This window comes from Amphibalanus amphitrite, unplaced genomic scaffold, assembly GCF_019059575.1.
Source record: "Amphibalanus amphitrite isolate SeventyFive unplaced genomic scaffold, NRLGWU_Aamphi_draft 001214F_arrow, whole genome shotgun sequence".
NCBI classification, from domain to species: Eukaryota; Metazoa; Arthropoda; class Thecostraca; order Balanomorpha; family Balanidae; genus Amphibalanus; species Amphibalanus amphitrite.
This window is the reverse complement of record NW_024882708.1, coordinates 85,743-98,531: the sequence shown is the minus strand read 5'-3', so window position 1 is coordinate 98,531 and position 12,789 is coordinate 85,743. Positions and strand designations below refer to the sequence as shown.

Here is a 12,789-nt window from a genome sequence, read left to right as displayed (position 1 = left end):
GCTATGGCAGAACTTCAACAACGTCCGGTTGAATCCTTCGAATGGAAATATATATATATATATATATATATATATATATATATATATATATATATATATATATATATATATATATATATACATACATATATGCAAACTCACTGACCGGTCAGGGAGTTTGAGAAATTCCAGAGCGATTGGGCCAAATAAAATCAGATGTGTAAGATGAGGATGGCATACGTGCCGTCCGTGATGTTAAAACAAAAGCGACTAGTGGTACGGCCTATATAACCGTCGCACGCTGACAAAAAGCTTACAGATCCTTCATTGTTTTACCGAAAAAAATGCTACTCGCGGCTATGTAAAGGGGAGGTTCGGAGCAACGTGCTCCTCCGTTCCGTCGTTTCCATCCTCAGGAATCAGGATACTGAAATCCTCGTCCACGCCGAAACCCCCACTCCGGGCTGGACAGGCACCTTTATCTCATGCGGACTGCTCCCTTGGAGCGGCACCGCCGCTCCCGAGGGAGCGCACCCCGTAGCCGGGTGCAAAGAGTGCTTGGGGGGCTGGTCGGTCTGTCAATTCGGACGGGCTCAGCCCCGGCGACTCTGCATATAGGGTGTCTGCCCAGACCAATGTCTCCCCCTATAATTCCTATCATTCGTCCGACTCTGAAATGGTCTTGTCAGACCGAAAGGGCCTAACCCAACAAAACAAAAACAAACAAGCAGCGTGCGCCAGTCGCAGCTGGGCTGGCTGCCAGCAGCGCCGGCTCTCGATGACACGTCTATGGCGGAGTGGGAATGGGCGTGACTTGGTGCGTGTGCCTGTACTTTAGCATAAGTGACCAACAGTCAGCTGTTTCTACTTTGATATATTTAGCCTGACTCTGGAATAGCCACACTTGAGTGGAACGGGTCTAATTGGGACGTGAACTAAATAAATGTATAACTAAATAAAGCGGCGGTACATGCATGGGTAAATCTCTGAACAGTTTAAAATAAAAAAGGTATTTATGGTGTGCATATGATCTATAAGCTTTTTGTCAGCGTGCGAGGCCTTAGAGCTAGCCTCCTTTGTTTTAACATCACGGACGGCACGTATGCCACCCACATGCTGCACACTTGTTTTTATTTGGCCCAATCACTCTGAAATTTCTCAAACTCCCTGACCGGTCAGTGAGTTTGCAAACTCCCTAGTGAATTTGTAAACTCCCTAGTGAGTTTGCAAACTCACTGATGGGTCAGGGAGTTTGCAAACTCACTAGGGAGTTTGCAAACTCACGGATTTCTCAAACTCCCTGTAACATATATATATATATATATATATATATATATATATATATATATATATATATATATATATATATATATAATATATAATATATAATATATATATTGGCAGCGTATTTTCCAGTATGCTTTGTTCATTGAACTTGACAGATTCTGCTTTAATAAGCTTCTTGTTCAAGTGTTCGATAGATCGAATGGTTTGAATCGAATCGAATCGAATAGATCGAAGACATTCATAAGGGCTATACTGATATCGTGCCTAGCAAAAACATCTGTCTACTTGCCCTTTGTCCGTCTTGCATAACTATCAGACAATCTGCCGTCCAGGTGGCGGATCAGACACACAAATGCGGCCACCAGCACTTGGGCCTTCGACACCTCCTCCTTGTAGACGTTGTTTAAGCTGGCCCTAACCTCGTGAAGTTGGTCCTTGGTTAAGATGTAGCGACAGTCGGGAGTCTGTATGTTAATTCTGGAGGAGAACCCGGCGATTTGGGCGGCGTACTGTGGCTTGTATTTGAGAGCTTCGCTCACTGTCCAGTCCGACACCTGGGGTCCGAGGGTGGCCACCCTGCGTGAGAGAAGGCGAGCGTCTGCATTAGCTGGCTCGAAAACCTCGGGAGGCTTTCGGGGGGCTACGCCCAAACACTTGGGGGGCTACGCCCAACACGGGCACGCCTGCCCGCTGGGCGTCGTCCGATCTCGTTGGAACCGTGCGGTACCCTTTGCTCATCATCTGGGCCACGAGTGCACCCCGGCCATCTTTGGTCAGGCTGGCGTGTGCCTTTGCTTGTCGGACTTGTTCAATGACCTGCTTTCTTAGCCCCTGCTTTCTTGCTTTTATCTTGGTGCCGCACTCGCACACGGCGCTCTGCTGTGCAGTCAGGTGCTTGAAGGACTGAAGATGTTTGCTTCTCAGGAAGCGCGCTTCACCCTGCACGCAACCGCCCGGGCCGCTGCTGAGATGGCCGCCGATCTTCCGGCGCATCACCAGTCTTCCCACTGCTGGGCACCAGAGGTAGCGAGGGTCCACCGGCGTCCATTCGTCCTTGGGTTCCTAGTATGTTAATTGGCCGACGGGGGCCGCGACAGGTGATGCTGGTGCATTCTAGAACTACATTCCAGAAGGCGGCAAATCCGGCGCACTATTTCAGTTCCCTTGATGCCAATACTTATGACCCCAGAAAAGAATTGCGACAACGTGGGGACAGACGCCAGACACCAATCCACAAATAAATATCCATGACTACAAAGTATTGGGTACTACCAGAGTTAGTTCATTAAACCACACGAGCACCCAAGAGCGTCAAGACGACAATTTCGATTAAAAAAATCGGCGTCCTCCAAGGTTATATCTTAATATGGAAAATAGAACGTGACACTCTACTTGGTACTCCAAGGCCGTACGGAGCCGCCTGATGACGCCTGGGCCGTGGTCGATGTTCTTTGCATGCATGGCACATGACAGAACACCACATCGAAAGCTTTCATCTATTCTAGCCACTCCCGAGAGGGCATTTACAGGCCGCCTCGACTCAGTTCAGAATGTCATTCACAGTATGGACCAGCTCCGCCAGGCGGACACACGCTGGACAAGGTGCCCAGGCTGCTGTCTACAGAGCGGAGCATTATAAGCCAGGTACCCGGCTACGTAAGCCAGCCCCTCCCGCCAGAACTCTGAATCGGCAGTCTCGAACGAATCGAGTGTCTCACCATGTTAAGCTTCTGCGGCCTCCAGGAGGTGGTTGATCTCCTGCAGGTCCGCGTCCGGGGGCTCCGCCGGCTCCTCCGCGTCCCCAAGGTCTCTGAGAGGCGGGGTGCTGAGAGACACCGGCGAGTCCTCCTCCATGACGACCGAGGCACTCCAGGTGGACACGACCGAGGCACTCGAGGTTGACGGCCGGCTTCTGGAGACGGCAGCCACCGCCGGTGCAGCGCCCAGCACGAACAACCGGACTCGAGTCTTTAACTCCGGTGGCGTATGGTGATTGTTTGTCCCACCCATGCCGCGCACCTAGGAACATTGGCGAGTTTCTCACTTACTCTTTACCACCCCAAGACCCACCTACTAAACGAAGTTTAATGACTAATAGCGATTTAATGCTCACGTGTTAGTGATCGAGGTGTCATAAAGGTTAAAACATTAGGAGTCTTCTTTATATGTCATACATTTTTGTATCCACATTCAAATTTGGTTGTGCTTACCTGCGAGAAGAAGCTTTCCACGAAGTCCTGTGTCAGTTACGACGTCAAGATGTACGACAGCTCGGCCCTTTGTCGCTGACAGAGGACACTGTGGAGTCCCCGGAGCTGCGGCAGCGGACGTCCATGATGAAGCCGTTGTGTAACGACAGCCGAATCCTGTTTTTGTCCACACAGGCGCCCCCACCATCTTGGTGAAGGCCATCAGGGAGTCATACTGCGCCTCGAACGCCTCCGAGACGCGGAACCCGCACCGGTGCAGCTTGGAGTCCAGGGGTAGCGAGAGTTGAACACATCAAACACGCGGACGGCGGCGATGATTAACTCGGCCTCCTCGATAAGCTCGCCGGAGTAGTGCAGGAAGGCGCGACCCACAGTCTCGCTGTTCATGACTTTTCCGCCAGGAAGACCCGCGGACGCTCCTGGTTTCCCGCTGCCACATGCCGAATCGTCAGCATGTGGCAAAGTCCGAACTCGGCGTTGTCCACGCTGAGCAGCTTGACGAACATGCTCCTCGCAACTCCTAACCGAAGGCGGACATCGTGGTCCATGATGTGGTTTCGCAAGAGTTTCAGTATGTGGGACATGTCGGCGAACGGGTAAACCCTCTGGGAGGGATCGCACGGATGCGTGAACCACCCTTCCTCCGACCGGGGTTTATGTTCAGCCCCAGGTCAGAGTACAGGAACCCACGGTTGGTTGGCGATAGGTCGCACACCACTGCCACGACCTGGAACCCGGCGTCCTCCAAGGCGGCGATGGCCGAGAACGCGATGTTGCGGGTCATCGGCTGGTCAAAGTCAAAGTACACTGGATGTTTCCAGTGACTGCACGCGCTGCGCACCATCAGCACTTGTACTTGTTTGCACGGGCCGTAGGCCTTACCTATGTGAGTCGTAGCAGACACCCGTCGTCTCGTCGAAAGACAGCACCACGAACCGTTTGATGTTCGGGAGGGTGTCCACTGTCCAGTTTTAAGGCCCAGGCAGAGGGAAGTGAAGCTTGTTCCTTAGGATTCGGTCGCACTGGAGGGACACGTAGCGGTTAAAGCCCAAGCACATCATTTTTTTTTTCTAAACACATTTGTTTATATCATCCACAACTTGGTGGATTTTGTCTGGTACTGTACAATCTCTACCAGATGTTTTCATCTCATACGATTGAGAATCATCTGCTGTTCATTTCTGTGTCGTGTTTTATCAAGGCCTGCAGTCCGTCAGCTTCGGCTGTGGAAAAAGCCTGCTGCTGCCTGGTTTTGGACGTACCAGGCCATTCCGCAATGGTGGGAATGCCCGAGCACAATGCTAAGACGCTGCACTGACAACACCTTGACACCACTGATCCGTCACCGCGGTACAGAGCTCCGATCCTAAAGGCTGCACTGATAACAAGAGTCCACCGCCAGTGGGAGCTCCGATCCTAAAGGCTGCACTGATAACAAGAGTCCACCGCCAGTGGGATCGGAGTGTACTCCCACCAGCCGTGCCGCGGCTGCTGCACTGAACACAATCACACCAGTTTGCCTCCTAGTGCGGTGGACCACCTCACAGTTTCTGAATGCGCTGAAGGACGTCCGCTCGTCTTCCTCGCTGCGCTTGTTTACTTCTGCACGTCGGGCTGATGGGTTACGGAACAGGTTCATCACTTTGGCAGCAGTGCAGAGAACCGAGTTTCTGCCCACAGCTTTGGTCTCAACACAGGCTCGCCCCCTTGGAGCTGCGTCCATATACTCCTCCAGGTCATTTCTATGAGTGAAGCGCTTGGCTATCTTCGTCACGATCTCGACCGACTGTCCGATCCTCTTTACACCTTGCCACCTTTGGCGGTTCCATGCCCGCCCGCCCAGTCAGTGGGTGAGTAGGATATGTTCCTCAAAAGCACGGTGTGACAGGGACCTGCAAACAATCATTTCTTTAGAGACAGCGATGCACTGTTGCCACCATAAGGCCATTTCTTTATCTATATTGGACGATTGCTGGAGAACGTTGCCGGTTTATGCCTGATATCTTTTCGCTCAGACACTTTCTTACTTCTTTTTTATATCCTCATCGACCGCAGACCGTTTTTACAGACGGTCTTTGTTTGAGTCGTTTGGGCCTGTGTGAAGGATGTCTGCTGTTTTTCTATTCCTCGGCATATTTCGTCGATGTTTCTCGGTGCTATATCACTTTCTCACTCTCCTGCTTGTATGAGTGCCGTTGCCATTTGATTGTGCCTTTGATTGAGTGCCTGCCACCGCTGTTCTCAAAGATCGAACGGTCGACAGACGTACGTCACCAGAGCCGAATATGGATCGTTTCGTTGTTGTCATGTCGTATTTGAACACACCGCACTTTGTAACGTTCGGTTTTCATGGGCAGCTTGCTGCGACGGAGCGCGGCGCCGAGGGCACGGAGGCGGCCGGGGGTTGCGGCAATGCGCGGGTTGCGGACGGGGCCGGGAATTTAGCGGCGCCACGTAGGGCGGTCGGCGTGCGCTTTGGCACCGCCTCCTTGTAGACGTTGTAGGTGCGGCGGCGCGCACCCAACTTCAGCCGGTCGTACATGTTGTAGAACTATTCTAGAACTACGAGTACATTCCAGAATGCGGCATATCCGGCGCACTATTTCAGTTACCTTGATGCCAATACTAATGACCCCAGATAAATTTGCGACAACGTGGGGACGGACGCCAGACACCAATCCACAAATAAATATCCATGACTACAAAGTATTGGGTACAACCAGAGTTAGTTCATTAAACCACACGAGCACCCAAGAGCGTCAAGACGACAATTTCGATAAAAAATCGGCGTCCTCCAACGTTATATCTTAATATGGAAAATAGAACGTGACACTCTAATTGGTGTGAAGTTGACCGCAATCTGTCACGTTTCCTAGGCTTGAAGTGCTATCTCTGGCACATAGTCTGGTTGGCAGGTTTTTGCACCTCTGGGCGGCGCTTCCTCTGCTCATCCGGCTACGTCAAGGAGCGGCAGCGTTTCAGCAAAACATTCATAAGGGCTGTACCGATATCGTGCTTAACAAAAACAACCGTGTACTTGCGCTTTGTCCGTCTTGCATATCAGACAATCTGCCGTCCAGGTGGCGGATCAGACACACAAATGCCGCCACCAGCACTTGGGCCTTCGGCACCGCCTCCTTGTAGACGTTTAAGCTGGCCCGAACGCGTGAAGGTGGTCCTTCTTGGGTAAGATGTAGCAACAGTCGGGAAGCTGTATGTTAATTCTGGAGGGGAACCTGGCGATTTGGGCGGCGTACTGTGACTTGTATTTCAGAGCTTCGCTCACTGTCCAGTCCGACACCTGGGGTCCGAGGGCGGCCACACTGCGTGAGAGAAGGCGAGCGTCTGCATTAGCTGGCTCGAAAACCTCGGGAGGCTTTCGGGGGAGCTACGCCCAAACACTTGGGGGGGCTACGCCCAACACTAGGGTGTGTCGTCAATCCAAAAATGATCTGCCGTTAGAATTATTTGGTGCCCTGATATGTTGCTAAATCATCTAGGACGATAATTCCCCTCAAAACTCCGTACTTTATGGCCTCTTCTGAAAAGTTTGTGTCTCCGTTCAGTCTCATTTGTATTAGTGGCGCCATCTGCAGAACAACATACGGCATATTGCGGAACTACTCCTTCTCATAAGTGGCGCTAGGTGGCGCTGAGTGCAAAACCTGTCCGACCGCTCCACGAACGCCGTTTTATGTCGTTTACTTGCCATTTCCGTGCTTATCAATATAATACTAATTAAATAGAACGATAGCAAACATCATGAGAGCCTGGCTCATCTGAATGCAGTACATGGTATCTCACAATGCCACGTATATCGATAGCTAACAAATGAAGCAACATTCACTACACTTCGAATCATCAATGCGAGATACGAGACAGGACCGAACTTTTTTTTCGTGAAAATCCTCGTATTAATCAACCACATGTAACATAAAATACATCAATCACTGCACCCGACGCAAACCGAAAGCCGAAACCATACACCAGACACCCACGTATGGGGTCTCATTCACGACATAATTCACGTATGAAGAAAACATCCTTTTACAGAATCGCAAAAACACGAAAATCTTCCGAGCATTCACGTAACGGTATGGCACTGCACTCTTAAAACCGGCCGAGCGGGGCGGGCGGGGGGGGGGGGGGGTGGGGCGGCGGCAGCAGCGACAACCACATCACAGCGAGCGGCAGGGGCAGGCCCCGGCGGGTCGCAGCGGGCCAAGGCAGCGGCGACGGCAACTTCGAAGACACGGCGACAGGACCGAACTGGCAGTCACACGAACGGGTGACAGTGATCACTGAGCAGTTCAGCATATCTGGAAGTCTTTCTTCGAAGCGAAGACCGGATGGCAGCGGCGGTGCTTCAGGCGTGCAGTGATGTAGCCGTGACGCGCCTCTTCCCCACGCACCGCCAGGCACGCTTCGGTTACGGTCCGAACTGCCCGCTCCACCGCCTGCGTGTGGACCGGGTAGTTCGGCAGCTGCAGCGGAGAGTGCTCGATGGCTTGCAGCTGCTCGTCTGTGAGGTGGCGCAGCAGCGGCGGCTGCGTCACACTCTCCGGCGGGCTCCAGCTGATCACCTCTGTGTAAGCGGAGGCGCTGAAGTTCAGCTCCGGCAGCCGGAATGGCCGAACGTCCTCCGTCTCGCGCTGTCTGGCTGCCTGTATGTGGCGCACGGCCTCCTGTCGGACGCCAGCGTCACCGTCAGCCACCATCGCGAGCAGCACCTGCTCAGGATGCGCCCAGTACCCGTTGCGCTGCAGGACGGGTCGCACCACCTCCTGGATCATCTCCGGCAGCTCTCGGAGAAGCTCCACAGAACGGTGGAAGTTCTTTGCACCGTCTGTGCAGTCGGGGTGTCGCCTGATGCAGAACCACACCGGCACGTAGTGAGTCACCAGAAACTGCACGAGGAGCCGCAGGCTGTCAGACGGTGACTCTGTGCTCACGTACAGGCGCAGCACCCGCGCGCCGAGTGTCAGCCATCTGAAACGGACGCCACAATTTTGATCAGAAGAAAATTCAAGCACGCACACAAATCACAAACCAACGATAAAGTGCCGTACAAACACGGCTAAAATAAACCGTTTTCTGCACTGAACAGCGAACATTCGTTAGCTATAGGTAGAGGCGCTACTCCACTCGTATCACATGTGTTCTGTTGCAGTAACACAGTTTTATCAAAACTTAGGTAATTAATTTGATAATGGTATAGTCATTACTTATGTCTGTAAGACAAGTGAATGAAAGTTGACAACTTTCATGTTTCCAATGGTAACATAAACATGTATTTTGAAACCTGTATTGTTTTAGAGTAACAAAGAACACAAGCGAGGTTTCGATCTAAGTTATTAGGTAATAGGTATCTACTTTGAATGAAACGAACTAATAACTGATTATTATAATATTTGCATGCATAACTTATTCATTAAACAATATTCAAACTTGATAATGACGTAAGTTAAATGCTCGTTTGTCATTCTTTGCATGCTTCTGAAATAAACAATACCTGCATATGATTGTACGTGCGATCAATTGTTAATCTATTTTACTTGCGTAACTATGCATGTGTCACGAAATAACGGACATGCCTCATATTGCGCCCCGAGTACTGACCTGGCGTGGTTGAGTGGCCCGATCCTCTGTCGCGCCACGGAGTCCGACATGTCGCCAGTCTGCACCGCCAGAGCCAGTCGGTACAGCAGCTGCTGGTCGTGACTGAGGGTGGCGACCAGCTCGGCTGTCATCTCCGGCACGTGTCCGGGCACGGGCTGGAACGGCGCCACCTCCCTCCTCCACACGTCCTCGGCGCAGCTGGTGCCGATGGCGCCGTTGAAGGTTCGAGGTCCGCTGGTAGTGCCGTCCAGCGTCTTGAATACGTGCCGCAGGTTCAATTCATTGCCGTGCAGCATGCACACAAACCAGTGCACGGGCTTATTTGTCGCCAGCTCGAAAAGTCGGCACACACCACCGCTGGTCCCGATATTCACCGCCGTACCATCGCATCCCAGTGCTTTCACATGTTCACCGAACGCCACAGCGATGGTGTAGAGCTCGTTCACCATGTGAATGGCGCTCCCAGACTGAGGGGTGAAGTGTGTCAGGTACAGATTCCCCGGCTCAGACAGGACGACGACATGTTCTTGTATGTCTGTCGCCGCCGAACAGTCGGTACATGTTTTGTCCTTGCGCCCGTCAAAGTACAAGCTCTCTACTCCTCCGGACACAGCTGCGTCGATGTTTTGTCGGGCCGATTCATTCCTCATCATGTTTCTCGCGCGCCATATTTTCTTGGCGTCGACGACGTTCGACATGTCGTTTTCATTGATGCGCCCGATATCGACTTGAAACGCGTTTATGATAGCAGCAGCGGCCCGGTTAGAAACGCCGTACCGGTCCGCTACGAGCGCCGTCTCCCTCAGATCATCTGCGTTCTTGGCACTCGGAAGTGCAGTCGGAGCTGTAAACTCTTCGTCATCCGCAGACGAGTCGCTGCCGGCGTCGCCGCCGCCGCTGTCACTGCTGTCAGTGTCGCCGAGGCGGAGCTGCTCGGCGGGCACAGCGCCGACGGTGCTGCCACTGCCAACGCCGCTCGGCCCAGGAGAAGGCTCCGTAGCGCCACCATGCTGCTGGTTGCGGTGTCGCGATAACTGACGCTGCAGACGCGCCTGCCTCGCCTCACTCGTGGCCCGATCGTATGATCCCAGCGTCAGTCGGCGCTTGTGTCGCTGGTCCTTGAGGAATGGCCACTCCTCACTTGGAACTTTTGCATCTCGCGGACAGCAGCACGCCGCACGGGAGGCACATTTGCACATGGCGATGTCGAATAGCTTCAAGAAGTGGCTATTGTCAGCGTCCGCCCTTTGAGATTTTTTCGTCCTGTTCGCGTTTTTATATGCAGCATACTCCTTTTGCACGAGCTCTTTGACATATTTAATTCCATGGACAGGGATGCCCTCTTGCGACCACATTTCACTGACACTAACAGCGACATGATTGAAAACTGAAGGAGCTGGCGTTTTCCGGGTGGTCGAGAACCCGTTGCTGTCTTGATCGAGAAATTTTACATAGTTAATCACATCACCCTTTGTCGGCAGCACGGTTGTAGGCAATGGACCTGCCTTACCCAGGATGAAATGATGCGTAGTAGCACGTGTTTTAGGCATCAGTTCAATCGACTTTGCTATCATTAGATACCCACCCCAGTAAGCCCTATCTCCCCACCACCGTCCGTCTCGGTATGAATTTGACCCGATGCAGAATTGTTTTGATTCAAAGCAGAATAGCATAAATCAATAACAAAAAAAAAAAAATATATATATCAGCCGGTATCCTCGGGTTCCAAAACGTAATAAATCGTACATGTATATGACAACACATTCAGCATATTTCCATAGTTAGTTAATTTTGCAGATTTGAATATTACAGAATGAAAATAACATTGCTTGCAATAAAAAAACTGATCATAACAAAAACGACGCTCAAATGCCCTTGATATTGCATGCCGACAATCGAAGACTTCGAAACGATCAGTGGCGCCACCTTTAGTTTCGTAGCCATATCTTTAGTTCTTAAGTCGTCCGTGTGTTGTATCACAGATGGCGCTGGGGCATCTGACATCGGTGCAAACTTTCCTCCAGAGGCCAACATCTGCGCAGTTTTGAAACAAATGTTAGTGAAAAATTGTTTTGTGATGAATCAGCGCAACAAATTCCGGACACGGCATTAAGATCAGCGAAAATCACCCCCTCCACGACACACCCTACCCAACACGGCACGCCTGCACGCTGGGCGTCGTCTGATCTCGTTGAAACCGTGCGGTACCCTTTGCTCATCATCTGGGCCACGAGTGCACCACGGCCATCTTTGGTCAGGCTAGCGTGTGCCTTTGCTTGTCGGACTTGTTCAATGACCTGCTTTCTTAGCCCCTGCTTTCTTGCTTTTATCTTGGTGCCGCACTCGCACACGGCGCTCTGCTGTGCAGTCAGGTGCTTGAAGGACTGAAGATGTTTGCTTCTCAGGAAGCGCGCTTCACCCTGCACGCAACCGCCCGGGCCGCTGCTGAGATGGCCGCTGATCTTCCGGCGCATCACCAGCCTTCCCACTGCTGGGCACCAGAGGTAGCGAGGGTCCACCGGCGTCCATTCGTCCGTGAGTTCCTAGTATGTTAATTGGCCGACGGCGGCCGCGACAGGTGATGCTGGTGCATTCTAGAACTACATTCCAGAAGGCGGCAAATCCGGCGCATTATTTCAGTTCCCTTGATGCCAATACTTATGACCCCAGAGAAATTTGCGACAACGTGGGGACAGACGCCATACACCAATCCACAAATAATTATCCATGACTACAAAGTATTGGGTACTACCAGAGTTAGTTCATTAAACCACACGAGCACCCAAGAGCGTCAAGACGACAATTTCGATTAAAAAAATCGGCGTCCTCCAAGGTTATATCTTAACACGCGCACTGCAGCGGGTCTGAGCCGAACACGAACTGCAGGGGGGGGGGGGGTTGAAAACAACCCCCCCTGAGATCTCGAAAACGGCGCAACGTAGCGACAAGCGGTAAACGGCGTTGGATAGGTTAAGATGCGATCGACAAGAAATACTAAGATCATTTTTGGGTCAGGTCAAAAACGAGGTCACCAGAGGTCACCGAAGACAAAATGTTACGATTTTCACAACAGGAATTTCGCGGTAGTTTTTCTTGAATAACTTGTCTTGCACACAAGACAGAGGATCGATTCGAACGCCATCGTTCTTAGCTCGTCAAGGCGCATCGGATGATATATAATATGACCTCGAAAGGTCAAGTTGAAAATTTGACCTCAGGTCAAGGTCATGACCTGACCGAAATAGGTCATGTTGCATATCATTCGATCCGCATTGACGAGAAAAACACGATAAACGTCGAACGGAGTCTCTATCTCTACTCAATCTCAAGTTATTGAAGAAAAACCGCTGGTGACCTCAGGTGACCTAAGATGACCTTGAGATCACCTTCCAAAGGTCATAAGTGATATGTTTCGGTGAAATCACCAACAGGGACCTGTAATACTATGATCCTGAGCGTATTGAAGCCATAGGATGGCATTCAGAGTAAGTTGAAATTTCTCCCATTGACTTATAATGGGCCGGTCGCAAAAATGACCTGACCTTAGGTCATCGATATAAAAATTCCGAGATATACAAGTTGTAGCTCGTGATGACTTTACTATTTCCTGTGGGTTTCAAGATCATATCTCAACAACTGTGGGCTTGGTGGGATTGCAAACTTCGAAATTTACGTTTCGAGGTAGGGTCACTTG

At 51.3% G+C, this 12,789-nt stretch overlaps 2 protein-coding genes across 7 annotated transcripts in view; one reads left to right on the top strand and one right to left on the bottom strand.

Annotated features, from left to right (window-relative positions):
- The window catches only part of LOC122371194 (glycosyltransferase-like domain-containing protein 1), an 82,039-nt gene that overhangs the window by 43,936 nt on the left and 25,314 nt on the right, over positions 1–12,789 (top strand). The gene's annotated exons all lie outside the window — the stretch shown is intronic.
- LOC122371193 lies at positions 7,016–10,787 on the bottom strand. The gene is made up of 2 exons (XM_043347338.1): positions 9,096–10,787; positions 7,016–8,465 (listed from the first exon to the last, which is right to left on the bottom strand). Exons 1-2 carry the CDS (start codon positions 10,766–10,768, stop codon positions 7,787–7,789), a joined length of 2,352 nt encoding a protein of 783 aa, XP_043203273.1. The 5' UTR covers positions 10,769–10,787; the 3' UTR covers positions 7,016–7,786.